The sequence below is a fragment of the Drosophila takahashii genome, chromosome 2R (assembly GCF_030179915.1).
Source record: "Drosophila takahashii strain IR98-3 E-12201 chromosome 2R, DtakHiC1v2, whole genome shotgun sequence".
Classification (NCBI taxonomy): domain Eukaryota; kingdom Metazoa; phylum Arthropoda; class Insecta; order Diptera; family Drosophilidae; genus Drosophila; species Drosophila takahashii.
The window spans coordinates 29,745,314-29,761,160 of record NC_091679.1 but is presented as its reverse complement, the minus strand read 5'-3'; the positions used below and the strand labels follow the sequence as shown (position 1 = coordinate 29,761,160).

The following is a 15,847-nucleotide window of genomic DNA, read 5'->3' as shown; positions in this document are numbered from 1 at the left end:
AATCTTGCAATTTAAACACAAAACATAAAGGGACTTTATTTAATATGGCACATGGAAAAAAACGAAATAAAATTTTAGGCCGATTCCTGGGACTGCAGGTAGTTGAAAACAGTGCCACGCTCCACGTATCGCTTGCTGTATCCCTGATCCAAGCCTGCTCCGGTTTTGGAATATTCTTCAAGGGGTCCGAATCCGCCACCGCCTGGAGTTTTCATGGCAAAGGTGTCCTGAAAAAGATCCAATTAGTACCCCTCACCGTTATTCATCCTACAAAAGTACTTACTCCAGCTTCCACATCGATGCAGGTCTTGCCCGCCAAAGCGATCACTCGACCGTCCCGCTTGACCACCAAATTGCGACCACTCTTGCCTGATTCTCCGCCAGCCAGACCGTAGGGTTGGAGGGTCCTTCGCTCCGTCAGGACGGACAGGGTCACAGGCTTGCGGAAGAGCAGATCCCGCTCCACGCCCTCGCCTCCGTGGAACTGCCCTCGTCCGCCGGAGCCATCGGTGCGCAGGCAGAATCTCTTCAGGATCATGGGATAGCGCAGCTCCAGAATTTCCGGGTCAGTGATGCGGGTGTTCGTCATGTGCGTGTGCACTCCTCCGGCTCCATGCCATCCGGGTCCGGCGCCCGCTCCTCCGGCCACCGTCTCGTAGTAGCCCCAGGTCTCGTCCCCGATGGTAATGTTGTTCATGCATCCCTGCGAGGCGGCACAGACTCCGAAAGCCTTCAGCACCGTGTCCACGATGCGCTGCGAGGTCTGCACATTGCCACCGACCACGGCGGCTCCCTCGGAGGGATCCAGTATGGAGTTCTTCGGAATGATCACCTGGATGGGGGCCAGGCAGCCCTGGTTGAGCGGCACATCGTGGCCCACCATGCAGCGCAGGCAGTAGATCAGAGCGGACAAGGTGATGGCCCTCGGCGCATTGCAGTTGCCCCACACCTCCACTCCGGATCCGGTGAAATCGCACAGAGCCGATCCCAGCTCCGCATCGATGGTTACCTTGAGCGAAATGGGCGAACCGTCGTCCATGAACTCCCTCGCCTCCAGCACCGTGGATCCCGTGCGCTCCAGCGTATCCCGACCAATCTGACGCAACATATCGCGAACAGCCAACTCGGCGTTCTTCTGGATGTGCGACATGTAGGCCTGCACCACGTCCAAACCGTAGCCATCGATCAGCTCCGCCACCAGCTGGATGCCCTTGTGGTTGGCTGCGATCTGGGCCTTCAGATCCGACAGATTGTCACTCAGGTTCCGAGTGCCCACCGCTCCCTTGGCAGCCGTGGGCGTGGTCAGCTGTTTGATAATCTCCTGCTCCTGGAAGACCCCGTTCTCGACGATCAGGAAGGACTTGAAGGCTGCCCCTTCCTGGGCCAACGAGGTGGAGTGCGGGGGCATGGATCCTGGGGTTATACCACCGATGTCCGCATGGTGACCACGGGAGGCCACAAAGAAAACGGGTCGTGGATGGTTCCTAGAAAGTTATGATCAATAACTTTTAATCACAAAAAAACCCTTTACTCACTCATAGAAAACCGGAGTAATGACCGTCAAATCGGGAAGATGAGATCCCCCGGCCGAGGGATGGTTGGCCAGGATGACGTCGCCGTTCTTAAGGGTCTCGCCGCGCACCCTCAGCTGATACTGGACCGTCTCCTGCATGGCACCCAGGTGCACGGGAATGTGGGGAGCATTGCTGACCAGGCCACCATCCGGTCCGAAGAGGGCGCACGAGAAGTCCAGACGCTCCTTGATGTTGGTCGAAATCGAGGTGCGCTGGAGCACTCGGCCCATCTGCTCGGCGATGCTCATGAAGCGGTGGCTAAAGATGCTCAGGTGGACGGGATCCAAGTCCGCATTGATGCCATGCTTGCCACCCGCCTTCACGTCCATGATGAGGTCCCCGAACTGGGTGACTTGGACCACGGACTCTGGTTCCACTACGATGGTCGAGAGCTGATCGATGAGCACAGCGGGTCCGGTGATCTTGTGCCCGGCCAGGAGGTTCTTGGTCAGGTAAATCGGAGCGTCGAAGCCGCCCTGATCGAAGTGCAGGCGACTCTTCGACTCTTCCGGAGGCTTCACCTCGGAAGCCGCCTGAACTTTGGACTCCGGCGGAGTATCATTCTTGCCCAATCCTCGAATGCGAATGTCGTCCACAATAATCCTTCTGTTTTGCAAGACGAACCCAAACTCGGTGCGATAGCGATCCAGGAAGGTGGCATTGAAATCCCCATAGGCTTCTAAAAGGGGATTTGAGCTGGAGGACTGCTTTCCAGTGGCCGGTGCAACCATCAAGGCGCCATCAGTGCCCTCGTAGCGTAAGTGAAGGAAGGGTTCTAGCTCAATCCGCCTGAATCCCTGATCAGCCAACTTCTCACGACATTCCTTTGACAAAGCATCTAAGCGATTCTTCAGCTGCTGGGCATTCGCATCACTGAACTCCAGGCCATTCGGTTCCTGGACCTCCTGAACCACGTCGGCCAGAGCCATTCCATAGGCAGATAGAATTCCGGCGTACTTGTGGACCACGACCTGGAAATATGTGAGGAATAAGATAAGTACTTAATAAAATTTATTATTAATTTTATGAGCTCTTCCCACCTTGGCTATTCCCAGATTGCGGGCAATGGCGCAGGCATGCTGACCACCTGCTCCTCCAAAGCAGGAGAGCACATGGTTGGCCGTATCCAATCCTCGGGACTGGGTCAACGCCCGAATGGGACGGCACATGGTTTCGTTGGCCACGCGAATGAAACCGAGGGCCACTTCCTCGACACTCAGAACTCGACTATCGCCAGTGGACTTCAAATACTCGTTGATCTCCGACTGCAACTCCACGAACTTACTCCTGGCGATCTCATGATCCAGCGGTTCGTTCTCCTTGGGACCAAAGATCTTGGGGAAGAATTGCGGCAGAATGCGTCCCAGTATGAGATTGGCATCGGTGACCGTCAGGGGGCCTCCCTTCTTGTAGCACGCCGGTCCCGGATGAGATCCCGCCGACTCAGGACCCACCACATAGAGGCCAGATCGGAAGAACAGCCGAGATCCACCGCCTGCAGCCACGGTATTGATGTCCAGCTGAGGAGCCTGGATGGTAACTCCCGCCGTGGTGCTCTCGATGACGTGCTCGTAGGTTCCGGCATAGCGGGACACATCCGTCGAGGTGCCGCCCATGTCGAAACCGATGAGGGGTAGATCCGTTTCCCGGGCTCCCGTCAGAGCGTAACCCACCACACCGCCCGCAGGTCCAGAGAGAATGGCTCGAGCTCCACGGAAGTTCTCCATATTGGTCAGACCGCCATCCGATTGCATGAACAGCACATCCACGCCCTCCAGCTGCTTGTCGAAGCCGGATTTGAAACTATAAAATGGGAAAAAATCATTAAAATAGAATTATTACTATATATTTACGAGTCTGGTAAAGATATGTAGGTGATCCCATTATTTAGGCCACCACTGTATAAAGACAACGCAATCAGTGAGAGCGGTTTTTTGTTTTTATACCCTCCAGTCCTAAGAGAACTTGGGTGTATGGTGATAAGATAGGTTTGTGAAGGTTTGTAGGGTACAAAATATATTATTTCACTGTTAAATGCTAATAAAAATAACACCATTAAATCTTTTGCAGGTTCTACTTTTTTAACTACTTTTATTTCCATCTTAAATCCATTATAGGGTATCCACCAGTCGAGACCCCCCCTATAAGCTTTCATTCTAGATTTGTTTACTTTACGTAACCCCATCTCGGCTTTGTGTGTTTGTTTTGCTTGGTTCTATTTCGCTTTCAGTCTGACTACGATCTTATCTTTATGGTGACTCTCTAAAAAACATGTTTGGCTCCGAAAAGAGCTGGGTCATCTGGCTAATTTACAGACCCGAGATTAAATGCACTCACCTGGCCAGGTAGCGATCCACATGGGGCGTCAGGTAGGCCTCCGCACAGGCCGTATAGCCGCGGGCCACCACCCGGCACATGGGCATCGCCTGGTGGGATAGCGTCACATGGCTGAAGCCCAGCTCCCGGGCAATGGCTCCCACCCGGAGTTCGTGCTCCGGACAGGCGTAGCTGTGGGCCAGAACCACGGAAACGGAGGAGACACCCTGATCACGAGCGACTGAGAGCGATTGACGGACGGCCACCTCATCAACGGGACGCACCTCCAGATACTTGGTGCCGGCCACACCCTCCAGCACCTTCCAGCTGTGATCTATATCATATCATATAAGTAACGAGATTCTTGCTATGTAGATTGTAGACTCACCCAGCTCACAGCGATCCGCCTGCTCTGGAACTATGCGACAGTCCACCTCGACCACGGATTTATATAGATTCGCCGGCTTGCGGATGTTCAGATCGAAGATCTTCGGCCTCGCCTGGTTGCCAATGTAGAGCAGATCCCGGAAGCCACTGTTCACCACCAGAACCACCGGATCTCCCTTGCGCTCCAGCAGAGCATTGGTGGCCACCGTGGTGCCCATGCGAACCCAACCGATTTTCGAGGTGTCCACCAAGCCACTGGCTGCCAGGTCCTCACCGGTTTCCTCCTTGAGGATCCGGCGGATGCCCTCGCGGGGGGCATCGCTATACCTCTCCGGATCCTCGGAGAGCAGCTTCATGGTGCGCACCTTTCCGCCGGGACAGATGCACAGGACGTCCGTGAAAGTGCCTCCGCGATCGATGGCGAAACAGTATTTGTTGCCCGACATTGCGTTCTTTGTTTTGTGTTTCGGAGGGAGTGAAAAACTAAGACTGAGCGCACAACAAGTGCCACATGCCGTATATATACAGGTGGCCGATATTATATGGTATATATGCCGATCTCTCCTCTCCCGAAAGCTGTGGAAAGCTTTCTTAGTCGTGATCAGCTGGTTAAGAATATTTTGCCAGAGAGAAAAAGAGAGCGACTGAGAATACAGAGAAATGCTTTTATTATTTATTATTTAATTATTATTTATTATTTAATTTTTATTTAAGAATATTTAATTATTATTTAAGAATATTTAAATATTATTTAAGAATATTTAATTATTATTTAAGAATATTTAAATATTATTAAAGAATATTTAATTATTATTTAAGAATACAAATAACCTTTTAAGTCCTGAACTTTAAGAAATATTTCCAAATTCGAAAATATGTACCCCTGCGAGATCGTTCTTACACACTCAATTCTTGATCTCAGGCATATCTCTTCGATATCTGAAAATGTTATTGGGTTTACTAAACAACCTTTTAGTATTAACGTAATTTTTAGGTTTTGAGTATAATGATTCACGGAATTGTTAAAGTTAGGTAATTTTAAAGAAAGATACACTTTTCATAAAATATTTTAAAGTCAATTATAGCTGTCATCGTCACAAAATTTCGCACGGGTTCGGTCTCAAGAGGGTTATACCCAAAACTTTTTCGCTATTTAATGCCTCTTCTTATTAGTAGACAGATGCACTGATTTCAAGTAAACATAATCATAATTTCAATTTTTGTATAATCAATTTTTATTATTGTGCAGTACTTAGAAAATGTTTACAGAATACAAAGACTGAGAAAACATTTGACTTCGGATTGGATTGGATTTAGAAGAAATGTTGAAATATGTTATATATATTGGCAAATGAAGAAAAATTCTGCGTTGCAATTGGCATCGCACATCTTGTCAGTGTATAAATTAACGCAGTGCTCGTTGATGGGCGCCGGTTCGTTCTCCTTCCAATTGAAAAACGGTGGTCGCTTTCCGGTCAGTGAAGAAACGTGCTCTCCTTCTTTGGCCAGGTCGGTGATGTCCAGCCAAAAGACACCAGCCGGTAGCTTTGGTGCTATAGCATCCATCTCCTCCTGGTTCTGGATTGTCGCTAGGTGTCCTCCCATTTTCCGACATGTGTTTGCTGCAGCAAACCAATTCTGCCTGTTTTCCTTTTCAATGTAAAAGTATCTGTTCCCGATTTGTTCGAAGATCGCAGGGATCTCCAGTGATCTCCCCAGAGAAACACTAAGCCTTTTTACTGATTCCTTAATTTCAGCAAGATGACTTTCTACTGCCAACGAACAAACAGGAGAGGAATTATCCTGAGCTCTTGCACGAACTCCGAACTGAGGCCACACAAGGAATGCCCACAAAATATATGTTGCGTACTTGGGCATATTTAGTGAGTATTAAATCTAGAGATAGAATACGTTTTCTGAATACTGATTCTAAACTGATTTTCAGCATATACTGTTGATGATTTTAATGCTGTTTTTATAGTAAAAAAGCCGAGTCTTTAAATAATATAAATTTCAAAACGAGACAGAAGTGGTATAGTCTGGTTCCTCTCTTTGCTGGGAGGGTAAGGAAAAACTACCTTCACGTTTGAGCTCTGTGTTAAAACTGATTTTATTATTCCAAGTCTCTGGTTAGGTATCTAACATGAAATTCTCATAATATACTTATCTATGGTCTACGCAGAGACCACATCTGTTTGCCTGACAGGAGCCTTATCAACGGTCTCCCGCAAAGCGACCCTTTTTGCAATGTGAGAACTATATTTATTGTCAGGCTCAAGTGGCCTGCACTTAAAATTACATTTGTTCGGCACTGCACCCTTGTAGGTTTTAAGTTACAGATCGTTATCCACGTCTCTATATAGATTTACATACTGACGTGAACAGTCAATTAGCGTTCTTCTTGAACATGCCAGCAAGTCGGCCTTTTAAAGTAAAAAAGGCAGAAGTGGTATAATCCAGTTCCTTTCATACATATAAATTTTTCAAATCCGACCAAGTCACCGAATTTTGAAGTCGGCCCGCCCTAGCAGACTATTCCAGCCTTTTTCCTTTCACAGGCATTTTCTATTGCAGCGTGCCGAATGAAAAAATATTAGAAAGTCTATTTAATGACGAGTGTAATAATTTTTCGTCACAAATGTTGATATCAAAACTTTTGTATGTTGAAGGTGCGATCGTCACTAGTTTTTTACCTCGTTAAGAGGTGTTTTTATTTGATATCAGAAGTTTTTGTTTGTTTACATTTGCTCTCATAGGAGCTAATATATAGGGGAGAGGTCTGTAGGTTGAGACAGTCTGTAAGTTGAGACACTCAATTTTCTCAAAACTTTTCCACTAAAAAATTTTTTTTTAATTTTTTTTTGTAGTCCTTTTTAGTGACAAAACTTTTGGGGAAAACATTATAAGCCAGGCTCTAGCCAGATTTAAGCTGTGAGAGTCGTGTACCATTTTGCACCAAAAAAGTTGTTGTCTACTTTTTTCAAAATTTCATTTAAAATTAAAAACGTCCTTAAATTAACTTGGTAAGAGATTTAAAACATTAGTATATTAATTGTTAACTAATTAAAAAAATAATCTGCTTAATGTGACAGTCAGAACAAAAGTAATAATTTTTTCCCGAAACTTCCCTTTTTTCGTAAGTTGAGACACTTTGAGCGTGTAAGTTGAGACACCCGTTTTTCATACAATAAGGCCTGAGGCCAACAGAGGTCGCTTTCTGCCTAGTACATTTCTTTGATATTAGGGGAAAAGTGAATGTTCAAAGAGCCTTTTGATTTTGATTGTTATTTGGTCTAAGTTCTTAAAAAATGGATGGGAAATGATTTAGGACAAGCTAAAATTGATTAAATTAACATAAATAAATAGTTCCTTATAGTTTGGAGTACTTTTTGTGTGAGTATTATTGACTTTAAAAAGTGTCTCAACCTACAGACCTCTTTTTCAAATTGTCATTTTTTGGCACTTTTCAAAAAAAATTAATTTTTAGTTTTCCCAAGGGAAAAAAATTTTTTTTTTGCTTTATTTTACAGCTAAAAGACTAAGCTTTCGATCGGTACCTAACACGTGAAGTTTCAAAAGCGAATGTCCAAATGGGAGACTAAAAACAAAAGGTGTCTCAACCTACAGACCTCTCCCCTACATTTAAATTTAAATTGGTCACTCATAATTTGTAAGCCATTGTATTTAAACAAATTAAGTTAAAAAGGCGTTTAAGTATTTCAAAATACCTTTTAAACGAGGTATAGCACATGTCTGTACCTTTAGTAGTGTAGAACTTACAAACTAACGAAATTTAGCCATTTTTAGCTTTTTTCCCGCTAAAGTAGCGGCTTTTTCCAAGAGTCGTAGAACAAAAGATTCCTATATGGAACTCTTAAGTGCAAATTTACTGATTCCATGACCCTAAAATACAGTTCGGATACCCTCACACAAAATTCAATACTCAGGAAGCTTTAGTTGTTCGAGCTACCAAAATTTAAGGAATCTCAAGGGCTATACAGTTTAAAGTTTTCAAGAAAATCGTTAGAGCCGTTTTTGAAAAAAATAAAAAAAAGCTAAAATATTAAATTTTCAAAACTTAAGAAACATGTTTTGGACAAACTGACAAGCGGACAAACTGACAAACAGAATTAAGTTTTCATTTTGGGAAGAAGAAGAAAATCTTATTTTGGCTATAACTTTTGAACGGAGCGTCGGATTTTGACAAATGAGCCCTCATTCGACGGGTATTTTCAAAAGGAATACAACTAAAACATTGGGGCATTTATCCCCACCGGCCCCAACAGCTCCAAACTTCGAAATTTTCACTTTTTCACTTTCACCGCTCTCTCTGCCAAGCCAATTGATTTTCTTAAAGTCTTGGTATGCAATCCTTTAAGTTTTTGCAATACCTTTCGATTGGTGTATTACTCATTACGATCGGACTATCGCCTTCGCACACTCTCCTGGTGCGCTTCGTCACTACATGGACGGCCGTCCATAGTGAGAATCAATTTAAACTTCGATATAATCAATTTTTATTACTGTGCAGTACTCAGGAAATGTTACCAGAAATTAATGTCGTATACAAAGGGTGAGAAAACATTGGATTTATATATATTGGCAAATAAAGAAGAATTCTGCATTACACCTGGCATCGCACATCTCGGCAGTATAGAAATTCACGCAATGCTCATTGATGGGTGCCGGCTCGCCCTTCTTCCAATTATAAAACGGTGGTCGTCTTCCGGTCAGTGAAGAAACGTGCTCTCCTTCCTTGGCCAGGTCGGTGATGTCCACCCAATAGATACTATCCCGAATTTTTGGTGCTATAGCATCCATCTCCTCCTGGTCTTGTATTGTCGCCAGGTGTCCTCCCATTTTGCGGCATGTGTTTGATGCAGCAAACCAATTCTGTCTGCTTTCTCTTTCAATGTAGAAGAATCTGCGACCGATTTTTTCGAATTGCGGTGGTATTTCCCTCATTCTTGGCTTGGTCTGAAAAGAAGCGCTAAGAGTTTTAATGGATTCCTTAATTTCAGTAAGATCTTTTTCTATTGGTGTTGGTCTCCGATTCGTCATGAGCTCCATTTTGGTTTCCAACGCCTGCAGTTTTCGTTCAATATTGATTTGTAGCTCTGTCTGCTGATCGTTTATTTGGTCCAGTTTTTGGAAACCATCAAACAGTGGTCTAAGTGCGGACAGGCAAAATGCCCCACACTGATTTGGCGCGTCGTTTAGTAAACACACAGAAGGGGAATCACCGTGAGCTCTTGTACAAATTGCATACTGACACCACACAAGGAATGCACACAAAATATATGTTGCGTACCTGGGCATATTTTGTGAGTATGAATATCTAGAGATAGGAAACTTTTGCTGAGTACTGATTCTAAACTTAGTTTTAAACACTTACAATAGTCAGCGCGATGGCTCAGCACATACTGTTTATGATTTTGATTTGTAAGCTGCTTTTCTGGTAAAAAGGTTGAGTGGTTTAGTAATATATATTTTAAAACGAGACTGAAGTGGTATAATCCAGTTCCAGTCCAAATCAAATAGTGCGATAAATTGTAATCTAAATATACTCATTTTTTAAGTCAGACAGAATTTTAAAGTACTTCTAAATGTTTTTATGTAGGGGAGTCGAATCTCACATATGAAGTCACGACAAAAATTCCAAATAAATGTAGTCATCTCCTCTTATCGTGTTGACAATGTACGGATAAATATATGAACGTATAAATAAGATCTTCATCAACAGTTTATGGTACTTCGCTTTTGCTCCAAGTGTACCTTGTAGGGTACTAAATTGACAAATGGCTCTTGCGAAGAAGTGTACCTAGCGCGTTAAAAACCGAAAACAGAGCGAACATTTTATTAAACGCGCTAGGTGTACTAGATGTGCAAGAGTCATTTGTCAATATAGTTCCTTGGGTTCATAGCTACATAATCACTGAAGACTTGATAGTGAAATTTTAATCGGTTCACAAGATATGGCTGATACAAATAGATAAACGCGAGCTAAGCCAGAGAATTCCAAATGGGTTTTAGCTTATTTCGATGAGTACTTTTCGCCCATGAAATCAAAATTGCGGTTACATTTTTCATGTTGCACTGTGTTATATTCAAAAAGGAATCGTTCGTCAGCGAACGTTTTATGTTGTTTTTTTGTGCGCCAACTTAACCTTGTTAGTCATTTGAAGCAAAATATAAAATAATTGGTTTCTGTTTAAAAGTAGTATACGACGTGGCTGAAAATCGAATACCTTTTTTATACCCCCACAAAGGACACAGTGCCCACCAATAAAGCCACATATCATCCGCCCGTATAGTTTGTCCCAATTCGAATTTATTGAGCGCAAACGCTGAAATTTCTCGTTTCATTGATGGTCCCCGCAACCCGCCCATAAATATATGCAAATGCATGTTTTATCTGTTTTTTACTTGGCAGCAATGAAATTTGATGACTTATTAAACGAGGCCATAAAGAGCGCACTCCGTCCGCTTGTAAATACGGCGTGTGCGACATGCCAGAAAGTCGGTGTCAATATCACGGAATCGGCCTTTGGGCGCAATTGTTTTGCTTTGGAGGAAGGCGGCGTATCAATTCGAATCGATTTGCGATTTCGATTGCGACTCCCAGCGGAACAGTTGAGATTGTTTCTCTGTTTCTCGGCACCGTTATGACCCCTAATGCCCGTGACCCGTGACCCCGGGCCGACCGAGTGACTCACGAGTGACAGTGGGTGTTGCAGGCATGTTTTATGCGGCAGCATTGATGGCATTTTTACGAGCCATTTTTGCCAGTTCTACACGCCGAAAACACAGCTCCACAAATTGCCTAGAGTTTTCCGTAAACATGGTGTTCTGGCTGAAACAGATCTCGAAATGGAGGGGGAAGTGTTGTGGCAGCCGGCGGAGGAAGAGGGAAAGGGAGGCAGTGCGCCAGACGGAGAATGAATTGTGGCTGGAGTACTACGGGCCATATCTGCACATCTGGCCATTCCACGAGCTCTGCGTCAGATTGGAGACGAATGTCTCCCAGGTGAGAGATATGTAATATCACAATTATATTAGAAAATATATATAATAAATATATATACAGGGTCTAACCTCCGAGGCGGCGGGAAAAAAGCTATCCCGAAATGGGAAGAATGTTTTGCCGCTTCCCCTCAAACAGGATGTTCGATTTTGGAGATTCATAAAGGATTGCTTCAGTGCCTTGGGCATCGTCATGCTCCTTAGTTCCTTCGCCTGTTTTTCCCTATACTACATATTTGAAGTTAACCCGAACATCGAAGGCAAAGTGGATCCCGAGTTTCTAGTGGCGGGCATCGTCCTTCTACTCTTCTTCTTTCTCGCAGGACTCGTGTTTTATCTGCAGGGCGATCACAACGAGGAAATGGTCGTGGCCTTCGATGAACTAATGCCCATGTATTGCACTGTGATCAGGGATGGCGAGAAGGAGGTTATTCTCAGCCAGGACGTGGTCATGGGCGATATCGTTCCCATTAGCTATGGCCAGCGGCTTCCTGCCGATCTGCGATTCTTCAGCTCCTCGGGTCTGGAGCTTAACAACGTCGCTCTGACAGGACACTCGAAGCCCGTGCAAATTACTCCGCTGGCGAATGAGGGTCGCCACAGGTACTCCCGAGTGGAGTACATAAAGGACCTTTAAGCGTTGAACTTAAAACCGAAATAAAAAATTAATTAAATTCTTAAAAATATTTGTATACCCTTGCAGGGGTATTATAATTTCATTCAGATGTTTGCAACGCAGTAAAATAGACGTTTCTAAGCCCAAAAAGTATATATGTACATTCTTGATCAGCACCAATAGCCATGTCCGTCTGTCCGTTGCTATGCGAACTAGTTTCTCAGTTTTAAAGCTATCGCGATTAAACTTTTGCAAAAGTATTCTTTCTATTGCAGGTACATATGTCGGAACCAGCCGGATCGGACCAATCTATATTATAGCTTCCATAGAAATCATTTCAAAGAATACATAAAAATACATTGTAACTTTGTAGGAAGTAGGCTTTTACATTTTTAACAGTTTAATATTTAGAATTTTAATAGGCAATCGTGTATGTGGAATCCCAGGAACATCACCGATCGAGTCAGGACTAAAACTTTGGTTACTTTTTGTGACTGCAAGGGTATATAAACTTCGGCTTGTCGAAATTAACTGCCTTGTTAAGTACTATAATCTATTTACATTCCCAACAATCGTAGATATCTGTTGGCAAAGTGACAAATCTAGTTCCTAGTTCTAGTTATGAGTTCCAAACCTTTATCGAAATGGGCTTCCAGCAATGTGGGATTTGCTTGCAGTCATGCGATCAAGGGCTATGGCTTCGGAGTGGCCATTGCCTGTGGAAGGAATACCGATGTGGGAACCATGACGGCTCTTAGCTTCAAGGAGCGACCCCCGAGTCGTGTGAAGAAGCATCAGAAGCAGGTGAGACATCCCCTAAGATCCCCTAATGATTTATCTCACCCCGTCTAACCCTTAAGATTGCTTACTATACCCTCTTTGTAATCGGACTCCTGTTTCTCCTGCTGCTCATCACCACCGGATTCGAGCGTGGTGAAATCGCCTACGAAGTCAATCTCTCACTTCTGATCGCCCTGACACCCATGTACGTGCCCTTCATCCTTTACTGGGGCATGAGGAGGACCAAAAAGGAGATGAGGAGAAAGCAGTGCCATGTGAGGAACCTTCGCGGCACCACCACAGTGGGCCTCACCACCGTCATAGTCACCGATTTGGTGGGAACGATGACCAAGCGGCGCATGCGCGTATCGGAGATCTTCGTGGACATGGGACTGCTGAGCGCCGATAGTCTGGATGTGAAGACCCAGGGTCCGCGATTCATAGAGCTCATCCGCGCCTCGGTTCTGTGCAACGATGCGGTCATCTGTCCGGGAAACATCGGCGTGCCCAAGATGCAGAAGGACATGTACGGCAATATCCTGGATATAGCCCTGCTCAAGTTCGGTCTGATGGTCCTGCCGAGCATCGATCACCTGCGTCGCGACCACGAGAAGGTGGCCAACAAGCACTACTCGAGTGCGGACAAGGTCCAGGTGACGGTGCACCGGACTCGCGACGAGGAGGGCCAGCTGAAGCTGATCCTGCTGATGAAGGGCCACTGCAGCGTGGTGCTTCGCCGCTGCTCCACCTTCGCCATTCGCGACGAGGAGCTGCCGCTGGACGATCAGCTGCAGGAGATCATCCTCAGCCTGGCCGATGGCCTCCTGGAGGCGGGTCGTCATGTCCGTGCCTTCGCCTACAAGGAGCTGAGCAATGAGCTGGAGTTTCGTCGCTTCTCCCAGGTGAACGCGAACGGAGGATTAGACGGCGGCGGCGGCGGCGGAGAGTTCAAGTACCGGGACTACCTGGCGGTGGACACCTACTCGCTGCGGTTCCTGGGCATGATAGCCACCTACAATCCGCCGCGCAGCACCATTCCCAAGGCAGTGGTTCGCTGTCGCACGGCGGGCATTAAGCTGATCCTGGTAACCCGGCGCAAACGCAACCTGTCCAAGGCCCTCGCCGTGGATGTGGGCATCCTGGCGGCGCCCTGGGACTCCTATCAGTCCCGGCAGAGACGCAGCTCAGCCGCCACGGAAATAGTGGACATGTCGCAGTACGCCGAGGAGAAGCCCCATCACCAGCGTTGGCACATCGAACAGTTGCTCCTGGCTCAGCGGGATTTGGTGTGTGCCGAGACGAGCACGGAGCAGCTCCACTGGATCGTGGAGGCCTGTCGCCGGCTGGGAGCTGTGGTATCCGTCATCGGAGGAACACTCCATGACACGCCGGCCATGAGGAGCGGCCATGTGGGCGTGGCCAAGTACGGATGTGCGGTGATGTGCGAGGCCAGTGCCGATCTCATCCTGCTGGACAGCTCGTTCGCCACTTTGGTCAGTGTGGTGGGCGACAGTCGGCTGCTGTTTGAGAATCTCAAGAAGGCTCTGGCCTACTGCCTGGCCACCAACACGTCCAACATACTGGTGTACCTCTCCTTCTTCCTGCTCCGCATTCCCCTTCACTTTCATATCTTGGATGAGCTCATCCTGGCCTTCCTCGTGAACTTGGTAAGTGGGGTCTTGTATAAAACCTGGCCAAAACGAATTTTCCCATAGCTACCTGCCATGACCTTAATTTACGAGCCTCCCGAGGAGAAGCTGATGCTGCAGATGCCCAAAGTCTACGATGACTTTCTGCTAAATAGTCGGTATGTTTCTGGAGAAACATAAATTTTAGATTTTTCTAAGTAGCTTTTTTCCTTGGTTGAAAGTAAAAAAATATTTCTAAAATGTTTCTCCCAAAAATATCCTCTAGATTACTTTTTGTGTCGCACATCCTTGTGGGAACCATTGAAGCCGCCGCTGTTTTCATGACCTACTTCGTGTTCATGGCTGACAGGGGATTCCTGCCCAGCACGCTGGTGGGTCTGCACATTCCGTGGCACGACGATTCGATTCACGACATCACCGACTCTTACGGCCAGGAATGGGTAGAGATAACATCGTATAAAACCCACCAATCTATCGAGCCCAACTCCGATTCTCCCGCAGAGCAGCGAAGCTCGCCAGCAACTGGAGTGCCAGGTGTCCTCCCTCTGCCTGATGAGCCTCATCACGATGCAGTGCACCCATCTGGTGTTGACCAAGACCGGACGTGCCAATCTGCTGACCCACGGCTTCGGCAACTGGCGGCTGAATCTGGCGGTCGTCTATTTGATTTGCCTCTGCGCGGAGATGTGCCTCATGGACGCCACCGTTTGCCTGCGACTGGAGGGCAGCAACGAACTGAAGTGGGTGTTTCTGGCAGCCTGACCTCCGCACTATCACATTGGTTCTCCATTGTTTCAGCTTTGGCCACTTCCTGTGGACCATCTGCCCCTTTGTGGCTCTGCTGGTCTTCCTCGAATCCGCTCGCAGATACTTCCTTCGACTTTTCCCGGACAGTTGGCTCGAGCTGGCGACTATGTATTGAGCTGAAAAATATTATTGCACTCGGAGAAATAATATATGTACCTCAAAGTAGTTTAACTGGAATTTAATTAGGTATCCAAGAATTTAATTACAATTAGATTGAGAAAAGCATTTAGATATTTCCATCATTTTGATCACAATTCAAGCGGTTCCAACTGCTATAAATTATTCTACATTTAAGATTAAATTGAAATCATAATTAGTTTAAAGTTTATCATTATATTTAAAGAATAAAATATATATATATTTTTCTTTTGTGCTCCAATGAAAGAATCTTCCTTACCTTTACGTTACATGAAACTTTTCAGTTTAAAGCTGCTCCAGTCTGCTTATATCTTTCTCACCTGAGCTATTTTGTGCATAGTAAAACGGAGCACATAAAACGCAGCCACAGAGAAGAGTCAGGTGGATAAAGCTGGATTTCCGGAACTAATAGTTGCCAGGGACATTCCCTCCCGAGAGTGCGTTTCCGTATTATTTTTTATGTAACCAGCAAGCATAAAGTGTAAGAACTGGTTATGCTTGCCATCAAAACCAGGGAGTAAAACTCTTTAACATTTATTTTTAAAATATTGCATTTT

At 45.8% G+C, this 15,847-nt stretch overlaps 4 protein-coding genes across 5 annotated transcripts; 2 read left to right on the top strand and 2 right to left on the bottom strand.

Annotated features, from left to right (window-relative positions):
- Positions 1-4: 4 nt before the first annotated feature.
- Positions 5-4,778, bottom strand: LOC108064802 (5-oxoprolinase). The gene is made up of 6 exons (XM_017152517.3): positions 4,279-4,778; positions 3,912-4,224; positions 2,615-3,377; positions 1,536-2,545; positions 284-1,484; positions 5-227 (listed from the first exon to the last, which is right to left on the bottom strand). The coding sequence occupies exons 1-6, from the start codon at positions 4,721-4,723 to the stop codon at positions 75-77; spliced, it is 3,885 nt and encodes a 1,294-aa protein (XP_017008006.2). The 5' UTR covers positions 4,724-4,778; the 3' UTR covers positions 5-74.
- Positions 4,779-8,867: 4,089 nt separating this feature from the next.
- Positions 8,868-9,347, bottom strand: LOC138912213 (accessory gland protein Acp29AB-like). Its single transcript, XM_070212095.1, has one exon. It carries the CDS (start codon positions 9,345-9,347, stop codon positions 8,868-8,870), a length of 480 nt encoding a protein of 159 aa, XP_070068196.1.
- A 1,751-nt stretch (positions 9,348-11,098) lies between these two features.
- On the top strand, positions 11,099-11,976 carry LOC108064765 (sodium/potassium-transporting ATPase subunit alpha-A). Its single transcript, XM_017152451.3, has 2 exons — positions 11,099-11,304; positions 11,365-11,976. The coding sequence occupies exons 1-2, from the start codon at positions 11,119-11,121 to the stop codon at positions 11,935-11,937; spliced, it is 759 nt and encodes a 252-aa protein (XP_017007940.3). The 5' UTR covers positions 11,099-11,118; the 3' UTR covers positions 11,938-11,976.
- Positions 11,977-12,327: 351 nt separating this feature from the next.
- On the top strand, positions 12,328-15,310 carry LOC108064817 (sodium/potassium-transporting ATPase subunit alpha). Of its 2 annotated transcripts, none has more exons than XM_070213622.1 (7): positions 12,328-12,418; positions 12,495-12,720; positions 12,777-14,363; positions 14,412-14,503; positions 14,611-14,785; positions 14,852-15,085; positions 15,144-15,310. In XM_070213622.1, exons 2-7 carry the CDS (start codon positions 12,538-12,540, stop codon positions 15,270-15,272), a joined length of 2,400 nt encoding a protein of 799 aa, XP_070069723.1. In that variant the 5' UTR covers positions 12,328-12,418; positions 12,495-12,537; the 3' UTR covers positions 15,273-15,310. The 2 variants fall into 2 exon arrangements, with proteins under 2 accessions (XP_070069723.1, XP_070069722.1); XM_070213621.1 differs by having other exon boundaries at positions 12,333-12,418; positions 14,847-15,085; positions 15,144-15,308.
- Positions 15,311-15,847: the final 537 nt, after the last annotated feature.

Bases quoted from the DNA above. Each gene is read 5' to 3' on its own strand.
- LOC108064802 (XM_017152517.3), bottom strand. From the start codon at position 4,723: ATGTCGGGCAACAAATACTGTTTCGCCATCGATCGCGGAGGCACTTTC. The intron at 2,546-2,614 runs GTGGGAAGAGCT...ACATATTTCCAG, and splicing joins GCAATCTGGGAATAGCCAAG to GTCGTGGTCCACAAGTACGC. The intron at 1,485-1,535 runs GTGAGTAAAGGG...ATAACTTTCTAG, and splicing joins ATTACTCCGGTTTTCTATGA to GAACCATCCACGACCCGTTT.
- LOC138912213 (XM_070212095.1), bottom strand. From the start codon at position 9,347: ATGGAGCTCATGACGAATCGGAGACCAACACCAATAGAAAAAGATCTT.
- LOC108064765 (XM_017152451.3), top strand. From the start codon at position 11,119: ATGGTGTTCTGGCTGAAACAGATCTCGAAATGGAGGGGGAAGTGTTGT. The intron at 11,305-11,364 runs GTGAGAGATATG...ATATATATACAG, and splicing joins TGGAGACGAATGTCTCCCAG to GGTCTAACCTCCGAGGCGGC.
- LOC108064817 (XM_070213622.1), top strand. From the start codon at position 12,538: ATGAGTTCCAAACCTTTATCGAAATGGGCTTCCAGCAATGTGGGATTT. The intron at 12,721-12,776 runs GTGAGACATCCC...CTAACCCTTAAG, and splicing joins TGAAGAAGCATCAGAAGCAG to ATTGCTTACTATACCCTCTT. The intron at 14,504-14,610 runs GTATGTTTCTGG...AATATCCTCTAG, and splicing joins GACTTTCTGCTAAATAGTCG to ATTACTTTTTGTGTCGCACA.